Source organism: Neomonachus schauinslandi, chromosome 1, assembly GCF_002201575.2.
Source record: "Neomonachus schauinslandi chromosome 1, ASM220157v2, whole genome shotgun sequence".
NCBI classification, from domain to species: domain Eukaryota; kingdom Metazoa; phylum Chordata; class Mammalia; order Carnivora; family Phocidae; genus Neomonachus; species Neomonachus schauinslandi.
The window spans coordinates 51,126,018-51,146,658 of record NC_058403.1 but is presented as its reverse complement, the minus strand read 5'-3'; the positions used below and the strand labels follow the sequence as shown (position 1 = coordinate 51,146,658).

The 20,641-nt window shown below is 36.9% G+C and overlaps 1 protein-coding gene across 5 annotated transcripts in view; it reads right to left on the bottom strand.

Annotated features, from left to right (window-relative positions):
* The window catches only part of ALCAM (activated leukocyte cell adhesion molecule), a 211,317-nt gene that overhangs the window by 13,807 nt on the left and 176,869 nt on the right, over nucleotides 1–20,641 (bottom strand). The window contains exons 7-14 of one of the 5 annotated variants that reach the window (XM_021692377.2): nucleotides 19,261–19,388; nucleotides 17,260–17,392; nucleotides 13,262–13,374; nucleotides 10,858–10,993; nucleotides 10,620–10,753; nucleotides 7,592–7,724; nucleotides 5,753–5,791; nucleotides 5,343–5,460 (exon numbers count right to left, since the gene is read on the bottom strand). In XM_021692377.2, the coding sequence (XP_021548052.1) occupies nucleotides 5,343–5,460; nucleotides 5,753–5,791; nucleotides 7,592–7,724; nucleotides 10,620–10,753; nucleotides 10,858–10,993; nucleotides 13,262–13,374; nucleotides 17,260–17,392; nucleotides 19,261–19,388 (934 nt within the window). Of the gene's footprint in view, nucleotides 1–5,338; nucleotides 5,461–5,752; nucleotides 5,792–7,591; nucleotides 7,725–10,400; nucleotides 10,471–10,619; nucleotides 10,754–10,857; nucleotides 10,994–13,261; nucleotides 13,375–17,259; nucleotides 17,393–19,260; nucleotides 19,389–20,641 lie in introns of those variants that run through there. The other 4 variants (XM_021692380.1, XM_021692378.2, XM_021692381.1 and 1 more) reach the window with 4 other exon arrangements.

Sequence of the window (20,641 nt, the reverse complement as noted above, 5' to 3'; positions counted from 1 at the left end):
GGGGAAAGAAAAAGAAAGAAATGCATGTAAACAGACAGCTAGAAAAGATTTTAAAAATTGAAAATATTTTATTTTGAAGCAAGCCCTTTCCTCTGGAAACATTTCAGGTAATATCTAGCAGGAGAGGGGAGGGTCATGGATGGATGGTTCTGCCGTTTGAATGGCCAGTGACCTTGTGATTGCCTGGATGGGGACTCTAGCATTTCTACATTATCTTATTTCCCCTCTAGTTCACTCTGTTATTTATGATTTGATAGAATAATGGAGCATTTTCTTTTCTTCCTTCTTCTGACTGCCTGCTAGACCATGGGTAGGGAAAGAGAAAGAACCCAAAATTTGGATTAGCCCGATTTCTAATACAAGGGGAGAGGCCACATCAGCCCTGCACTTTAGAGCATACCCTTCCATCCCTTGCACTATATTAAATGCTGGCAGTCAATCAAAGTCAGAGATAAAATTTTAATTCCAAAGAAGTCTTGAGGCAGCAAAATATATTTGAAATTATATGGGATATGGAATAATATACTACATCCATTATCTTGAATAGGTTAATTTCACAGAGACTTGGACACTGTGAAATAGGGTTAATTGCATTTAACTCATTAAATTGTTGAGGATTTCAGTTAAAAAAATAAAAAGAAAAAAGACTAATAGGTGCTTATGTAGTGATAAATGACGGAAGTCATGAAAAATGTGCTATAGATGGTCCTCAGGCACGATCTTCTCAAATTATTCAGTGAGGAGTTGATTTTCCCTCATGGGAACATACTTTCAATTTTAGAGTAGGTATTGATTAGAAATAGAATTCAGTTAAAATCAACTTTTTTGCAAGATCTTCTATATATCAGGAGACGCTAATGAGAAAAATTTTAGAAAGGCTTAATAACATTGTTAAGAAACAAATAACATTGTTTCTTGAAATTTCAGGGTTTCAGCCAAGTCCTCTTTCGTCTTTTTTCTCCAGTTTAGGACCATCTCTGTTTTTTCCTGAGACAGTAGTGGAATAATACAGCATTACACAAGGCAGAACTGACAAGATATTTGTGAGTTTTAGACTTACATAAAAACGTCATGAAAATAGTCATGAGTTCCACAGTTGCAAAAGATAAATCTCTTTGTAAGTTTCCAATATTCAGACAATGTGTATTTTGAGATGACAAATATCTGGCTAGTGCTTACTTCCAGTTTAGCGTTAAGAAGTGTGGTGGTCAGGGGTCTCTTAAATGCAACCAACCTGGAAATTATGGTTTTAACAAATGCCTGAATAAGTTAGTGGCTACATCATGCTGCCTTTATATTTTTCCTTTATCTTTGGCTCTTTGAATTTTTCATTATTGTTATTATTTCATTATTTATTTCATTATTATTATTATGTACTTACTGTACTATAAGATACACAAGAGAGGATGTGGAACTCAAATAATAGCGGGTAACTTCCTGCAGAGCTAAAAACAATGTTCAGAGGACAGAATGGAGAGAAATGGAGAAAATAATAAAAAATAATAATTGAATCAGTCTTAGTTCTTTAATGTTCTCCTACCTGTTAAACAACTAGACATGAAGTGGGCTTAGTCAATCAATGCTTTTTGCTTAGAACTGCGAATTAATACCCTACACACATGGAAAATGATCAGTCATCCACTTTCATTACCAAAAAATAGCCAATGTAAGGAAAAAATCTTCCAGTGAGAATATGTATGATTCAAAGCAGCAGAAGAATCATGAGTCCTTCTCTCCAATGAATATACCAGATCACAAGGTCAAGTACAACTAGTAAGCATTTCTTGCTGTTCTCCATATTTGAAATAGATATAAAAATATGTAGCTCATACCAATGGAATGGGGAATGCATGTTAGCTAAGTATCACTAGGTATGTTAACACTCTTAAGTTCTACTTGGGCATAAAAGATTGTTTCTCCCCTCTTTCTCCACTGACTTTTAAACATGCCAATGCAAAGAACTTCCCCTAAATGTTGTTTAAACCTCCCTGCTCTGTGAGCTGTATCACTGAGGCTTTTAAATAAGATTTTAACTCATAATTTTTGTTCTAAGTGTTTGCCATAATGGTGACTCACAAGATTGTTAATGGTATTGTTTTGCAAGATGGTAAACATAGCGATATATATCTGGAGAAAAACTCTGGACTCTATCTTTATTAAAAAAAAATCTCTCCTGCCCATGTAAAATGGTGATGAATTAGCTAATGATAGCAATGAAATCCTCATATTGCTTTGAAAAGTTGAAGTAGAAGAATAGAAAAGAAGAGAGTATACTAGACCCAAACATGGCCTTAGCAATTCTTATCTTGAAAGCTCTTGTTATGAAAGTGCACTTACTCTGGACATGGGGATTAACAATAACTCATCTTGCAAAAATGCTGGCTTATCTCAGAGGGCACTAGCAAGGAATAACCTATCAGGAATGCAGAACACTTAGCAAATCTTAAGATTTTCACAAATTCTTGGGGCGCCTGGGTGGCTCAGTCGTTAAGCGTCTGCCTTCAGCTCAGGTCATGATCCCAGGGTCCCGGGATCGAGTCCCACATTGGGCTCCCTGCTCAGCGGGAAGCCTGCTTCTCCCTCTCCCACTCCCCCTGCTTGTGTTCCTGCTCTCGCTGTCTCTCTCTCTGTCAAATAAATAAATAAAATCTTTAAAAAAAAAAAAAAAGATTTTCACAAATTCTTCATAAAAACACTTCAGTGCTTGGGATGAGAATTGCAATTTATTATTTTGATTACAAATAATATTAACTCTGACAAAATGGATGCTCTTTTCAATTAAATAACAGTTACTTAGATGAACGTTCAAGTCAGATGGTAAAATCTGAACTTAATTTAATGAGGCACTTTAAAGGAAATCCATGAAGTCTTAACCCTTGACCTAAAGACACTATAAAGCCAAGTGTCCAGCATTCATTTATCCATGATTTTAATTTTGAGTCACCATGATAATAACAAATAAAGTAACAACAAAAAAATCCCGCACAGATAATTTTTTTTATTCATAGGAGGATAAACGGCATCTAATGTGATCCTGGCAATTAGGATAGGATGATTAAGAACATTGTGGGGGGGTGTTCCAAAAATTTAGCATTTATTTGGTCATAATGTAGAAAACTGCTGTTTATTTTTCAGCTCAATTCCAGGATACAGAGAAATTTCATTTTTATTCTTTTAAGAAATAACATTACATTGGAATGCTTCAGAAATCCTAAGTAAATAAAATGGAAATACCCCAGATCCCAAGCTGTTAGATTTGTGAGTACCTTATAGTGGATTATAAAGAGAGAATAGGATTTTGACCAACAAGAAACTTATACACATAGAAGGAGAATTTTAATAAGATATTGCCTCTGGGCAATCTTCTAAATTTTCCACAGAAACCACAGACAAAAGCCCACATGAAGTGTTGGTAGGTACAATGTTCACTGAGAAAAAGAACACATTTGTCACCAAGTGACAGTGGGGACTGCTCAAGATGGGGCAGTGAGGTGCCGAGATCAGAAGTGACTGTACCCCGGTATGAGAGCGGATGAGTTCATCAACTACAACACACACCAGGAACACGTTTCTGCCTTACATGACCAAAAAACCAGAGAAAAAGGCATGGTGAGAGAAAATCAGACCTAGTGATTAAGCACACAGATGCTAAAACAGCACTGTCTGAAATCAAATACAACTCCGGCCCCTACGAACCGTGTAACCTTAAGCGAGTCATTTAACCATTTTCTGCCTTAATTCTTTCAAATGTAAAACATGAGTAGTAACAGTATCTACTTCAGAGATGAGTTGCAGGATCAAGACAGAGCTCATACGATGTGACCTTAAAAATTTCTGAGCTATTGACTCCCTTTCATGGCAGCTCCATTTGAATCTTACTTTCTTTACTGAAATTGCTTTCTTTACAGGGTAAGATCATGGGTCTTACTGAGTCTGCTTTTTCTTTTGATTTTCTTTTAAGTTAACTTACCTGACTTGTTGAAAGGGGTGATGATATCAGACATCAAGAAAATACAAAATCAAGTCCAAATTTGCCACTACCTATACACATCCCCTTGCGAAAATCAATTTCCTCATGTTTGAAACCAATGGTATACCACAGAATCACTAAGGAAGCTTTAAAAATGCAAATGCTAGGACCCATCTCTACCCACTCACATCCAAACCTGGGGTCAAGGCTGGGGTGATGAGGACTATTAGGCATGTGTGTACGTTAAGAATCTTCATTGGTTAATCAGATTTTCACTATAAACCACTGTTAGATAATTTGTAAAGTTTGGTTCCATCTGTATTATTTATGACTAATAATTTTTATTTATTTTTATTTTCATTTTTTAAGACTTTATTTATTTATTTGACAGAGAGGCAGAGAGAGAGCACAAGGAGGGGGAGTGGCAGGCAGAGGGAGAAGGAGAAACAGGCTCCCTGCTCAACAGGGAGCCTGATGTGGGGCTCGATCCCAGGACCCTGGGATCATGACCTGAGCCGAAGGCTGATGCTTAACCGACTGAACCACCCAGGCGCCCCTACAACTAATAATTTTTAATCTAAACCCTATCTAAATAGTTTTTAAAGTAGTCTTGGTACTTTGTCTAATTTTCTTTTTAGATTGCAGAAAAAAATAATGACGAATTTTTCTTTTTTTCTGAATTAGATCCTTTTACGGACCAAAGTGACTTAACCAGAGCAGAGGAGAAGTGACAAGATAATACTACGTCACCAACAGTTTCACTGCTGGCCAGACCCATCACCGCAGGATGTACTAACCACTTTTAATTCATCTCCACCAACCTCAGCCACATGGTTTAGAACAGTTGACCTTTTGGAAGTATACGCTTTTTAAAACGCCCCGTAGGCATTGAAAAAAAAACCCAAATAATTGAGTTTAGACTATTGACTGAGAAAAATAAGGGGACACATGTGAAATCACACCCAAGCCAATTCTCCAATGCTGGCAAAGCAGTCACTGTGAGCTGAAAGCAAAACGTGATGATCAGCTTGATTTGGAGGATATGCCTTTCCTATCACAGAATGACATGCCCAGCTGAAGTGAGCATCATTAACACACTGTATTGATAATTCTCCCAGTGGGGCGCCTGGGTGGCTCAGATGGTTGGGCGTCTGCCTTCGGCTCAGGTCATGAACTCCAGGTCCTGGGATTGAGCCCCACATCGGGCTCCCTGCTCAGCAGCGAGTCTGCTTTTCCCTCTTCCTCTGCCTCTCCCCACTGCTCCTGCTCTCTCTCTCGCTCTGTATCTCTGTCTCAAATGAATAAAAAATAATAATAATAATTCTCCCAGTGGAAGTCAGTGAGCAAGTAAGGTCTTCTTTCCATAACTTACTTCGATTTCTTCATGTACAGCCAGTAGACAACACCAGCGACTAGGGCAGCGAGGAGGAGACCAACAACTATTCCCACGATTAGTTTTGCCTGGTCATTCACCTTTTCTCTGTTTTCATCTACAACAGAGAAGAAAAGTCCATGCAGTTACAGACACCGCTAAGGATTTCTGAGAAGAAGTCAATCTGGTTATTATTTCTTATTAAAAATAATTAAGGCTTACTACTACTATGAGTAACATGCAAACTTGTGCTTTTAAAAGATAAAATTTTTAGCATTCTTACTATCTTGTCTCATTTGCTATTTTAATTCGAGTCAAAATTGTGGCAGCTAAGAAATTACTTATACAGTGACACTTCGTAAATCTTGAGCTGATAGTCAAGGAACAAGAGTCCGCAGCGTAGTACCTACCACTTATCTCGTCTGCCTCATCGTGCTCTGGAATACTTACTGAAATGAAAAATGTTAATATGAAATTAAAAACAAAACTTGTTGATATATGAAAGTCACCTTTACCATTATAGTATGATGTAATAATACTCAAAGACAAAATATCTATTCTACAGCTAAGGGTAGAAAAAAATTTACATTTAATAGAGCGTGAACTTCCCTACAAAGAAATTAATCTTGTTTTAAGGAGAGTTGTTAAAACTGCAAAGGTATTAATCTACCATAGAAAATTTCACAACTGACAAACTTTAGTGTTAATCCGAAATCCATATTAATTTCTCCACTATTTACCACCTTTTAATAGGACTTTTTTTCTTTAAGAGAAACAAGTTGCCGTGTATCAAATCTACAGTGCAGTGTTTCTCGACTTTTCCTGCCTCTGTGGCGAATTCATTTTTATTCTCTAGTATTCAGGGACTTGTCATTAGAGATGTTCTCACAGTCATGGGGGTGGAGGTTAAAACTGGGGATGTTTCAGAGGCAAAGAGGCATTATCTGTGATGTTCGTAGAAGCCCTCCAAATGACTTGGATAGCACCATGCTCCTGGCCCATTTTAAGTGCTGGACCATCATCTAATATTACATTACATAAATATTCTTCTATGGACCTGCATCAGAACTTCCAACTACTTTTATTAAAATGCAGATTCCCAGACCCCTTCTCATACATACTATATTGGAATTTCAGGAGGTGCTCACTAAATTTGAAAACAACTGTATTAAATGTTCATTAAGCCACTGCAAGGTCTAGAAGCCACTACTCAATGGGTTAGAATAAAAGAGAAACTTGTGTTCAGGAAGAAAGGATAAGTTCTCTTTCTAGGTAGGACAAATCAATACTCGCTAAATTGAATTTTGAGAAGTCAATGCACCTATTTTAGCGTTAAATTTGCTTGGTTCTTTTCTCCTATCACTCCATCAGGCTTTTATATTCTAGTCATATTCTGTTAAGGACCATTATCTTTACACAGTTATTTTTTCCTAGCTCCAGCTACTTCCTAGCCAGTATATATCCCTATCCTGTTAATGTCACATACAGGAATCCAACTGACTGAAAAGTAAAAGTTTAGAAGGTCAGTTAGCATCCTGTCCAGAACCAAGCCTCATTCCAGGGCCTGCCCTGATTTAAGGTTGACATAGCAATAGGAACAATGATAGAATTGAAGATGATGGATAACTTCAAATTAAATGACAATTGTTTTCAGAAAAAGCTGCTCAACGTGTCAGTTTTTTTTTCACTTTTTCTAGGATAATTTTAATATCTAATTTTTAGCTATGACTCAAATATGATATTCAAAAGCATCAGTTTTGAAACTAGATTTCATAAATTCTATTATCAGTTTCCCTACCAATTTGCTAAATGACTGTGCATGTGGCATTCCTATTCAAAATAAAGGTAGGATAAATGCCACAAAGAATTGGAATGCAAAATTTTAGCAAAATTAAAACTCTAACAAAAATGTTTTAAGATAATCTTTGAGTTATCTCTATTCTGAACACAAAACATGGATTAGATAACAATAACTCAGTTATGATCCTCTGTTGCTCTTGGGAAATATTCCTGGACCAGATAAGGCTCTGACCCATAAAACATAAAATGATTCAACAGTCAAGACAAGATAATACAACGATGGACACCAGGACAAAAAAAAAGAGCCTATGATGATGATACCAGATGCAAAATAAATACATAAAACTTACCATAATTCAGTACAGGAAGATGGAATTGAAGATTTTAAACTAATGAAGAATAACTTCAAATTTTCTTACTTTTTTTAATGCCAGAAATGAAATACTCACTAGCAGAGACATTCAAGGAGTTTACTGTTCTCTCCAGCTGGTTTTCTGCTGTGCAAGTTAATGTAACATTCTCTTCAGGGGAAATGATAATTTTACTATAATACCTGCCATTGATATAAGGAGATTCCTCTGTCTGGAAAAGAAGAGGGAAGATGGGTTTCGAAAAAGAAATGGATTAAAACCTTGGAAAAAAGTAATACTGAGTGAAACAGGGGAGGTGCTTCGTAGTGCTATCTGGTATTCAAGGGTATATGTAAGGTCATCGATAAAGACCAAATCAGGCTTCTATCTACAGCAGGGAGGAAGAAGATTAGTGAATCCATAATTGAGTTTCTGTTTATGCTCCTATTGTAAATTCTAATAATTAAATTAATTAAACTCTTCTCTTTTGATTCTCATGTTAGTTAATATTTTGGCACGATAGTATTTGTCTTAAAATAGTGATTGGTCACCAATTTTCTCTTAATAAACTTAAGAATTTAATTCTTATTTGTAAATTATGCCATTGTTTTTCACTTCAGGGGTTAATTCCTTTACCTTAAACCATTATATCTAAGTACTTATATATGTATGATTTGCTCATGGGAAAAATCAAACAACTTCTTGTTTCCTGAGCTAAATACAGAGAATGGGTTATTTTTCAGTTCATTTGGTTTTTGTGAGGTTTTAATGAGGACAATCACTGTATTTAATTCCTCCAAAAATAAGAGATATTCACTTTCTTTTCTTTTCCTTTCAAGTAATCTCTACACGCAACATGGGGCTTGAACTTAAGAACCCTGAGATCAGGAGTCACATGCTCTACCAACTAAGCCAGTCAGTCACCCTGACACAACTCGGTTTAATCTCTTCCCCAGGACTTGACTCCTAAATCCAACTGCACTAAAGCAAATATGTACCTGAGCTATTTTCTGAGTTGTATTATGCACACCATGTCCTACCTTGTTCTTTATTTGCTTTCTCCTCAACTATAGGATAAGGGCCTTCAGGACAAGAGATAGTCTCTTGCTTGGGGATATTGTCTAGTACCTGGGGCGGGAGTGCTTAGAGGCATCAATAGTTATAAAACAATAGATTCACCATGTGATTGAGGAGGGAACAAATAAAAGATTATGGATGGATTAGCACAAACCTAGAACAAGAAAAATAACATATCACCTAGTGAGCCAGAATCAATCCTTCTCCTTGACAATGAAGAATGGCATTGTTATTTTTATCCTCACAGTAAGTTCACATGCTATTTTTCCACTTCCCACTAGTATTTTTCACATGACTTTCTCACTGAGTCTTTGTTTTTGTTTTATCTCTATAAAGTATATTTGTTCATTCTAAGAGTGGCCTTTTAAATCTTTCTATCTGTTCATTCATCAAATATTTATTGTGTGCTTGTTTTTCTATTTTCTATGCTTCTCTTACCAGTACCCAAAGGTTTTTTTTTTTTTGCTATAATTATTATTTAATTAAACTAGAGAGCAAAAAGGATAGAATAGAAAAGAAAAAAGTCATTTTTGAAGACTGATTTATTTTAGAGAGAGAGCATTCACACTCAGGAGTGGGGGCGGGGAGGGAGGCAGAGGGAGAGGGAGAGGGAGAGTCTTAAGCCGACTCCCTGCTGAGTGCAGAGCCTGACACCACACAGGGCTCAATCTCACGACCCTGAGATCATGACCTGAACAGAAACCGAGAGTCCGACATGCAACTGACTGAGCCATGCAGGTGCCCCAGAAACAGTCATTTTTGACGCTAACCTCCCCCCCTTTTCTGTACACTGTCAGCAATTTAGATGTTTCAGGTCTTTATTCTGAATCAAGAAAGCTGCATTTCCTTAGCGTTCAGGTGCCCAGAGCCATTCTGCCTTCCTCATGCACACTACCTTGTGTGTTACCATGACACTGAATAAAATCAGGAGTCATTTGCTTCAAGTGTTTCCACTCCTTTGGGGAGCTTTCATACTTGGAGTTATGCAAATATATATGCATCACCCACAGGTGAAAGAGCCAAACTTCACCTTGCTCTGCAAAACTATGTTGTATAAGCTGGACCAGCAGCTCAACTGCCCTGTCAGAGAAAGAAATTTTAAATTCAAACTGAATGCAACTCTGCTTTATGGATGCCTTCCTGGATTTCAATTGCGTCCAAAGCTGGGAAGAAGGCAGCACAGAAGATTCAGATAAGCAGATGGCACCTCTGGGTGTTCCTGAAGAGTCTTTAACTGGTTTCACTGAGAAGAGGGACATGAAGACTATTGTAGAGAAAATGGAATGTTAAATGGAAAGTATGTCAGCAACCTGAGCAAACTAGCAATTTAATGGGATGACAGTTCTGAACCCCTAGTGACAGGCCAGATTCTCTCTCTCTCTCTTCTTCTTCTTTTTTTTTTTTTTTTTTTGTTGTCAAAGAGAAAATTATTGGTGGTGTCCATAAGTTCTTAGCCCTTTACTCTCACTAAAATGTCCTGACAAAGTTACAAATATTAAAGTTTGGTTGATGTCCATTTTTGTTTAAAAGGAAACATCCTAGACACTATAATTAGCTAGCCTTATTCTGGCCCTAGGCCTGGCATACACAATTTAGACTATATGTCCACAGACAGTGACTGTGTTCCTCACCACCCTCCAGGGCCCAGTTTTAGAAAGAAATATCCCTTAACATGCATAAGTAAGCAAAGTAATGGAGGCCACTTATACTCAGATGTGTAAGTTTATGATGCAGAAAAGTGTATACCTTAATGTTTTAATCACCCAAGTTTCAGAAAGTAATGACCATGGAACAACACTCAATTTACATTCTTTTAAAAATAGATACTGACCACAACATAATGATTCTTCCATTCTCCATGGCCCTGGGATTTAAAATTTCTCTTTGAGCCATGTTCTTTCCTTTGGAAAAATTAAGAAGTTAGCAAAAGCTTCCTCTGAGAATAGATGCAAATTTCTTGTTGCTAACAAGCGGGCCTACAGCTTAGGCACTTCCGTAAAAGCCCACATCGGGCCGAGCGCGGCACGTTAACAAGAGGACAAATACTTGCTTGGTTTATGACGCTTCCACTGCCAGTAATTGTCCACTGTATAGCTGGCTTCGGAAAACCTTCCACATGGCAGATAATTGTTTTAGACAGTCCACTGGGATCAGTTTTCTTTGTCATTTTGATTTGAGGTTTTCCTAAAATATCATTAGAATTAAAATAAGATGTTACCCTAAGATCATGAAAGAAACAGGATGTCAAATTCTCAGAGACATTGCATTGGTGCTCCAGTATTTATTACCTTCTACTATGAGTGTCAATGACTCTCTCTTCCTTAGGCCTTCAACCTCTTGCAGAGCAGTTTCACAAACATAGTTTCCAGCATCCTGATAATGGAGACTAGAAAATGATGGGCTGGATCGAAGCCTGATGTTGTCCTGATTAAACAAAAAGCTAATTACTTCATACGGCTCAAATACAACTCTCCATGTATTTATGAGATTGTCGTGGAGCCTAAAATTATTCTTCCAGATCTGAGGAAAATGCAAGTTCCTTTTTCTTAACTTGAGATGCTTTCAAAAATAGATTTCCTTTGTAGTTTTACACCTTCAGAGTTTTATTTCAGACTCTTTCATTTACTGAATTTATAATTTGGGACAAATTCATAAATTTCTGAGACTCAGTTTCCTTATTTTTGCAATGGGATAATAATCTTACCATATTGAATTGTTTGAGGACTTAATTATGTAAGTAATATAATGTGTTTACATTAAGAAAAGTTCTCGGGCGCCTGGGTGGCTCAGTTGGTTAAGCGACTGCCTTCAGCTCAGGTCATGATCCCAGGGTCCTGGGATCGAGTCCCACATTGGGCTCCCGGCTCAGTGGGGAGCCTGCTTCTCCCTCTGACCCTCTCCCCTCTCATGCTGTTTCTCTCCTGCGCACTCTCTAATAAATAAATAAATAAATAATCTTTAAAGAAAAAAAAAGTTCTCAATTGATAATAGCTACTCCTTGTTGCAAATGTAGATGAACTAGTATTGAAAGACAATGGAGACCTGTGCTACCTTATCAATGATAGGCATAAATACCAGAAAGCCATTTGATAGGATGCATTTATCAAGACAGGGGATCCATTACAGAGCCATGGTAATTATGACAAAATGTTTTTAAAGAAATCATACTAACAGCTTCCTACCCTAATTTCTATGAACAAAGGAAATGCAGCATTTCATTTTTAAAAAAGCACTTGGTATACAGAAAATAATGCTATTTTACCAGTAATGGAAATTCTCCTAAGCAGACACCTAAACACAATCCTAACAGCATGTGGTCTTTCCCCACTATGAATTTTTCTCCACTCCCCATCAACTAACCAGTGGCTAGGCCATCTTGATCAGCACTACCGACATTAGGCATTCAATTAACAACAGTGACTGCAGTTGGTGTAGAAACTAGTTTAGCCAAGTAAACTTAGTCTCTCTAGTCCTGTAGTAAAACAACAAGTGCTTGTATGATTACTGACTAGTCTAGTTGCCTAGAACTTGTCCAACCCTTTTACCACGGACTACAACAAATATATTATAGTGAATATGCAGTCTACAAAGTGACATTTTAATTATCTGAGTGAACAAGAAGGGTGATGAGGCTCCAGTTAAAAGAGAATAAAATAAGAAACTGCACTTTAAAAGAAAGAAAGCAAGGCAGAGAGGATCTAGTGTTAAAAGTGATCAAAAAGCAATACAAAATAATATATATTTTCAGCAAGAGGAAATTCTAACAATACATTTCTCCACAATTTTTTATAAAGATAATTCTTGTCAACTCCCCTGTGAAATGGTTTGTATGTGTTTCGTCAACACGTGCATTGGGTGTTTAGATATACTAGCTGAGGACTTGAGTAGTGGGATTACAGTTACAACCTTTCCCTTTGGTGATAACCTTGTCTCAAATCACCAAGTACAATCCTACTATCTCACTCTAAAAAGGTAACAATGACTGGGTTCCCAGTAATGGCTTACATTCCAGATAATTACAAGATTAGAGGCAGTCACTCAGGAAATACTGACCAAGCTCCACTGTGTTCCAGGTGCTCCACTATGGCCCAGGGCTGAAAAGGTGCTACGAATCCAATGAACTCACATTCAGACACTTAAGGTCAGTTTCAGGCTGAAAGTTATCTAATCAGAGCACAGTGTTTATTAAACCCAATAAGACCTGAGTTTGAGTTGACTCTGCTACTTAAGAGCTTTCTGATTTCTCTCACCTCAACTTCTTTCTGAATAACATGGGGAAATAATAAATGTCCTGCATATTTCATAGGGTTCTTTTAAATGTCATGTGAGAATAATGTGGGTTAAAACACACTGAAAATTGGTAAGCTCTAGAGCATACAACCATAAACATGTGTGTGTCCGTGAGCATGTGTGTATGTGTAGAATTCCTTAGTAGATGCAGATAAATCAATGTCCCAAAGTAAATTTCAGACAATCAATTATGGATGCCATACTGTTGTTGAGTACCTCTAAAATTTTATTGTGACATCATTTATATGATTATAATATAGAGAAAGAGAGCATGAATGTGGGTATATAAACATATTACCCATGAGTATACATATTTAGATGTCATAGTAAATGCAAAAGAGCCAAAAAGGAGTCAGTCCAAACAGTGTAAAATTGGTAATATTACCAAGAAATATGACTTACTTTCATCCATACCACGGTTGCATTCCTACTAGCAGATATTGTGCATGACACAGGCAAGGCATCGCCAATCTGCTTGGTCACTTCCCCACTTGGGTTTAAGGATAAATCCAAATCTGTGAAGCACAAAATCTACTTGAAATGCAAACTCCAGGAAAGGAAGACAGTCAAAATACTTTGGAGAAGAAAAGATGAAAGACCAAAAAAAAAAAAATCCTTCTAACTGTATTCAAAATTCAGAACTGATTTATGTGACCAAAATAACTGAACTGTAGTGTAATCAGTCCACTTTTTCAAGCCAGGTTTGAGACCAGTTTGGACAAGGAAATGGTCAATCTAACTGATTATACATTTATTTGCAGTTAACATGACTGATGTTTTGACTGCATAGAAGTACTCCCCTGGGGTCTATTACCTTAAGAAAAACAATTCTTAAATCACTTCTGGAAGAAAAGAAAGATGATGATTAAGTAAATATTATAAAATGAGTTGGTAAGGCATGCCAGGAGAAAATTAAGTATATTTAGACAGCAGGTGATAATCTGAAAAACCATGAGGTAGTCTATTTCTTCAGAGAGAACTGACTATAGTAGTAAGATTTTTTTTTTTTAAATGCAATTCCATTTCTTATGCAGTTGAAATTTTAAATAAGATCTATTGTTAGGCACACTGTCAGCAGGCATCATTTTTTAAAAACAGGATAAACACATCTAAGGAGGTATAATCTTTCAGATGGAAAGTAATTTCTATAAAAATCTTACTATCACAGTTTGATCTGTATGAGGAAAATCTGATTTAATAGAACAAACATTTATTGTGCAGCTACTAATTTGCAAGCACTGACAGAGGGAGATACAGAGATGAATATATAAGCTTACAATTTACAATTTTTGAGGTAGAGGTAATACGCCGTCAGCTATGTGACTCTGATACACAGCAGCATGAAATCAGCACCTACTAGCATACATGCTACGGATTGGAAGTTCAATTAGTATTTGTTGAAAAACTAAAGGGCTACAAACAGAGGTAGAAGCAAAGACTTATGGGAGTGTAGAGAACAGAGCCAAAATGGGTTGCAAAGCAGTAATAAAGGCTTTGTATATGAGGCAGTATCTGCTTGTGGTCCCTGACCGTTGAGAAGGGCTTTGATAAATGGAGATACAGGGAAAACGTCTGCCACATAAACAAAGGCCGACTGCTGACAGAGTGTGGCAGATTTCACCGTAGTGAGTAATCTGGTATGAATGATAAACCTATGTAATTAGTGGAGGCCAGACTATAAAGAACTATGCCTGCCATGCTAAGAGTTGAGACTCTTTTCCACGGCAGTGGGGATTTCCTATTGCACCCCGTGCTTCTCCTTGGCTTTACATATTGTAGCTGCAGGGGGCTGATAGCTGGCCAACATCACTTTTAATACCTGTTTTTGCTGTCAGACTGTAAGAACCATGAAGGTAGGACCCATGACTTTTGTTGTCTCTGTGCATTCACAGTGTCTGCCACATGGTAGGCTCTAGAAAACAATTACTGAGTGAAGGAAAGAAGCATGTTTTCACAGTTTCTCATTAATATTAAAATATGCATTATCACATAGAAAAGTGGAGTTTCCCCAGAAAATCTGGATTGATTACATTTAGATGAAAACCCTATTCAGGGAGAGTGAGAAGCTTTTGTTAGTTGGACAAGTTAATTTGCCAGTGAGAAGATAAAAGAAGTGATTTTAAAGGCTGATGATGGACTTTGGAAGTTCTGATGAAGAGTCTATCTGTGCACGAATTGGCAGAGGAATAGGAGATGCTTCATCAGCAGCTATGGATCTGTGGGCGGGCAGCCCTGATGAGGGGTCTGTTCTGCAAACATGTGCGAGCGTGGCTTGGTGCTTCTCTATCCACACTCCCTTTAGTCAGCTATGGAAAGGAGACAAATCTTGTTTTCAGACAACAAACAAGCAATCAAGGATAAATGGGCAAAAAACAGGATTTTTATGTTTTTGTTTCATGTAATTCAGAGTAAAATCTTCATTTACTTGTAATCCTTATTTCAGCTTTTAAAGAGAAATATAGGCCTTAAAGCCCAATGTTACAGTCTACCTTTCAAAACCCAAAAGCATTTAAATCCAATTAAGTGCACTGAAATCCAATTAAACTGTTACATACTTTTGTTTAATTTTGTTTTTCTTTATCACAGCTGATCACTGAGGTACAATGCGGCTGCACCACATTTGCCTTATTACTCTGCCAACTATCCCTCCCTGACTGATCTACAGGTGATACAAATAAGGGCCCTTTCCTTTTAGGGTCCTGAGTAGCTGGCATCTCTTAAACCTAAGCTTACTATACTATCTCTAAGCACTGGATTATTGGTTACTGGCCCACAGATCTCATGGACAATGATATCAGAGAGTTGTTTCACAGGAAATTCTATCTGCTGGTTATATTCTCTCACTTCCTTTTTTTTTTTTGGTCATGGAACAGGCTGGATAAATGGTGCCAGGACTGACTGGTCCTCAGAGAAAAAGTAGCATTGTTTTTATCCTGAGAGATCACTGCTTTCTCTTTAACCAGTTTCTGATGGCAGACACACTCAGATCTATACAACATGAATATGGTGCAAATAGAGAAATGGCCTGGCTGTGAACATTTCTTAACAGTCTTCTATTTTTATAGGGCTCCCCAGGGTGTGCTCCCAACATCAGACACTCAAAAGCAACCATCTGCTTACTCTATTCCCCAATGTATCTCCTTGTATCTCCCTCGAAGTTTTAGCTCCTATCCTATATGTTTTCCAAGCGTTATAGGTAGAATGAGAGATTTAGAACCATTTCCTCAGAACAATTTCTAGTCTCTTTCAATTTTGAAACAAAGAAACCCCTCATACTTAATGGGATTAGAGCACATCATGTCTAGAGAAACTTTATTGCAATGGAGGATGTCAAGAGGTGCTACTGGGTACAAAGGACTTACTAGAAAGTTTGGCCTATACCTCCAAGCAACACTGACATTTGCCTAAAGCACTCTGTAAATTCTAGTGTCGCCGGGGAGCAATTCAAATTAGTTCCCCCTGGGCGCCTGGGTGGCTCAGTTGGTTGGGCGACTGCCTTCGGCTCAGGTCATGATCCTGGAGTCCCTGGATCGAGTCCCGCATTGGGCTCCCTGCTCGGCGGGGAGTCTGCTTCTCCCTATGACCCTCCCCCCTCTCATGTGCTTGCTCTCTCTCATTCTCTCTCTCTCAAATAAATAAAATCTTTAAAAAAAAAATTAGTTCCCCCTTTCCATAATGCATCAGGTATATCAAGAATATAGACTGTCAGAAATTACAAAACAAAGGACTTAAAGTGCTCTTTTTTATGTATCTCTTTTCCTATCACACTAAAGTATAACTTCGGGAGTATCTGGAGGTCAAAAGCAGGATAAAAGTTAATAAATACGTTCAGGGTAATTTTGAAGAGTTTCTGTTTCCAGAAATTTTCTATTCTTCTATACAGAGGCCAATAAATGGCTTTTAGTGGTCTCTACCTCTGCTGCTTCCAAAAGTTGAGTCTATAGTAACTATGTATTGCTTGGGTTTTGGTGCTAATGTTATTCTGTAATAATAATAATAATAATAATAATAATAATAATAATACTTAATCTACACTTTTTTCTGGGCCTAGTGCAAACCTTGTGAACTTTGAGAATATCTAAATATTTTCTTAAAATATAAAATGAGTAATTTCTTTAAGATCCACATGAATATTTAGTTGATACCACAAATTGAAGACATTTAGAAAGAAGATTGAAGTTTACCACTGCCAAAACTTGCGCTTATTAGATCCACTTAAGATTTCAATATTGCAGTGCAATTCTGGACCAAAGCTGAGGTTGCTTTGATGCACTTCAGTAAGTCTATTGAAACCACGCTATTTAAGGAAAATATAGTTGCACTTTATTTGAAAATACAGCCAAGTTAGACTATTAGAGGCCTTTCAAGTGAAGTTGATAATGAAGAATAAGGTGACTTACAGTGAACGGTGATGGCTGTTGAAGCAATCATGCTTTTTTTGTCTATCAGGGAGCATTTGTAGTCTCCTGTTGCATTGCGCCTTACATCTGTCAACGTGTAAGTATTTGAGCTTCTTATTCCTTCAGGCTGTCCCTTTTGATAGAGGTAAAATGTCAGATGATTACACCTGGTAGCTACAATGAGATGAGTTGTATTTCTTGATGAAAATAGCATTTTCTTTTGTAAGGAAAAAAGGGAATGTGTTTCTATGATTGGACAAATGGGAGTAGAATTTGTGTTGTCTGATTTCTGGAAAAATAATTGCTATTTTGATTCTAAGGAAATTGAGGAGCTAATAAACATGATATTGATGACATCTTTTCTATTGACAGCAAGGCTTGAATTTGAGAGTTAAAGCAGATTTTTTTTTAAAAATCTAATATTTCATTTTATATTTATGTCTTCTATTCATCAAAAAGATTTGAGGCAGCTTAAAAGAAAACATGCTACATATCCAAATAAAAAGGAGAGGAAAAAAAGAAAGGAAGGAAGGGAGGGAGGGAAGGGAAGGAAGGAAGAAAGAAATGGGGTGAGGAGAATTTTTTTTTTTTAAAGAGTGAAGAAAAAGAAAAGAAAAGAATTAATAAACTAAGAATAGAAAGAATATAGATGAACTATATAGTAATAAAAAACCATAATCATCAGATATTGTTGTAAAGCTAAGACACAAATTTGGCTGTCATCCCTGATAGCCAAGGTAGAAACATAATTAGTTTCAGAAGTTCATTTGCATATAAGACAAAAACAGTATGTTTTTGAACATACTGTTCAAAGAACATATTATTATTTATTGGGAGAAACAAAGTTTTCTATCAACATTTAAGTCTAAAAGAAATCAGCTATATTAGTCTTCTGAGTAATATTTCTGAGTACTAGTCTTCTGAGTAATTAGTCTTCTGAGTAATTAGTCTTCTGAGTTCTGAGTAATGAGCCTTCTAAGTAGATGATATTCTTAAATGCTGCTGGGAAAGGTAGTGGGTGACATTTGTAAAGATAACCCTTAAGTAAATGCAATACAAGGTTGTATGTGGCTTCTCTCAATGGAAGGTTATGTCATACACAAACCTAGGAAGAGCTCTGGGAGAGCAAACAAGTGTCCTCAACAGCTCTCTCCTAGTCTGACTCCATACTACCATGATATCTAGAACACATCCTAGAGGAATGTTCCAAATTATCTTCTCTATATATCATTCCTTTCAGCTATCATATTGATAAAAGTTGAGGAGCTGGCCCTTCAAGACCATATGCCATGGCAAGATATAGCCCCTAGCTTTATTCTCTCAAGCTAAATATAATGTGCAACAGAACGGTCCTACTTCAGAGGGTCAGAGATGTATTCAGGAAGGCACTGTGGGTAGATTTAGAATCTACATCATTGCTCTCATCATTCTTCAGTTTAGCGTTATCTATTTTTGAAGAACAGATTCTTATAGCTTATCTAGATAATGAAAACTAGAGTTTTTGTAATTATGGTTTCCTATGATCAGCTTTTTTTTTTTTATTATGTTATGTTAATCACCATACATTACATCATCAGTTTTTGATGTAGTGTTCCGTGATTCATTGTTGGCGTATAACACCCAGTGCTCCATGCAGTACATGCCCTCTTTAATACCCATCACCAGGCTAAGCCATCCCCCCATGCCCCTCCCCTCTAGAACCCTCAGTTTGTTTCTCAGAGTCCATAGTCTCTCATGGTTATGATCAGCTTTTCATCTCTTTTTCCCTGAAATCTCTTAACACTGAGGAAAAAAAGGCAAGATCACTGGTAGATGCAAAAAAAAAAAAAACCAGACCAAAACGAAGAAAAAAAACAACCTTTCAAAGGGACATTTTACAGGTGTCCCTTGTCCCCAAGAATGAGCTGCACAACTACACACGATTCTTAATGTCAGCCAGCTGCCACACAGTAGGACAAAATGATAGTAGTCTAGCTCAAGTAATAATCCTTAAGCACTTACTGGTAAGTAAAACAAAAATTCCTCAGGAGGAGGGTTACCATTTCCCAAGCACGTAAGAGTGATGTTATCCCCTTCTTTGATGGCATTTTTTGATGGCAGCACTTGTATTGTCACTTGCTCAGTAGGATCTGCAAGAGACACAGACACAAGTTAACCATTTTCATCAAGTACCAAATTACTCTGTACATACAATATAAATGACTAAATTATACACAATTTTCTCAAGAAGCTAGTAATGGTAATTACTTAAATGTATCCTTTTACAGAGGGATTGAAGTTAATAGCTACTTGCTATACCAAGTACTAATCTTGGTTAGAGAAAACTACAAAGAAACCCTCTTACATTAAAAACCAATTTCTTTTTAGCAAAATGTCTTTAACTGAGGTAGGAATGACCATAATTATTTTATGTGTAAAATACCAGTAGGAACAATCTCACTGCATGATTTCATTATAAGGACATTTAACTAATATATTATATGAACCCCACGGTTTGGAAAGACTGTATCAGCTAGCATAGTAGCTAAAACTATTAGGCACCCCTACACTCATCTTACATAATAATACCTTATATTAAATAAAAAGAGACATGAGCTAAGCAATGCCAGCAAGGTTTTTGGCATGCAGGAGAGTAGATCAGTTTTCAAAAAGATGAATCTTTTTCGTGAACTGAAGGAGACCCTTAAAACAATCAACAGGACTGTAAATATATTGTAATTCTGTTCTGTGCATTGGAGCAAACTTTCATTCCATTTTGGTCACTTTTATGGAGAAAATAGGGCTAAAGGGTATTCTTTAGTAGAGGCTACTACTAACAGTAGAACACTAAAGACACTGAAGGTTAGATACAAAGGACAATATCTAGCAAACAGAAAATAAGAGGAAGGGGTGTTGGCAGTTATAAATAACCCACTTTCTAATACAGCTTGTTATATGGCTGGATAATAAGAATAATAGAATAAGAGTAGAAAAATAATCTATGAAGACTTACTTTGTTATTAGCTAATAAAACAAATAAGTGGTAGATTCAGAGGTTTTTTCCTATCTCTTGCTATCATTTATGTATCTTTTTAATACCCAAATGCAGAAAAAACATAGATTGCTTTGTTGCCTTTTCTTAATGCTTGGGCCTCTCTATTTGCCCAGAATGTTCTGAAGCTAAACAGTGACTGGTTTAATATACTTCTTGTTAGTTTTTCTGAATTTCCCTGAGGTAGTTCTCTCACTAGCAGTTCCCAGTAAAGCTGGAAGATAAATAAAGTCTGTTTTTCATCCTCCACTGGACTTCCATTTCTACACCTTCTTCTCTCTTTTATGTGGCCCTTCGCTGACTGTTTTGGCCTGTTGCATGTCACTGCGAGACTACTCAATCAAAGCTGAC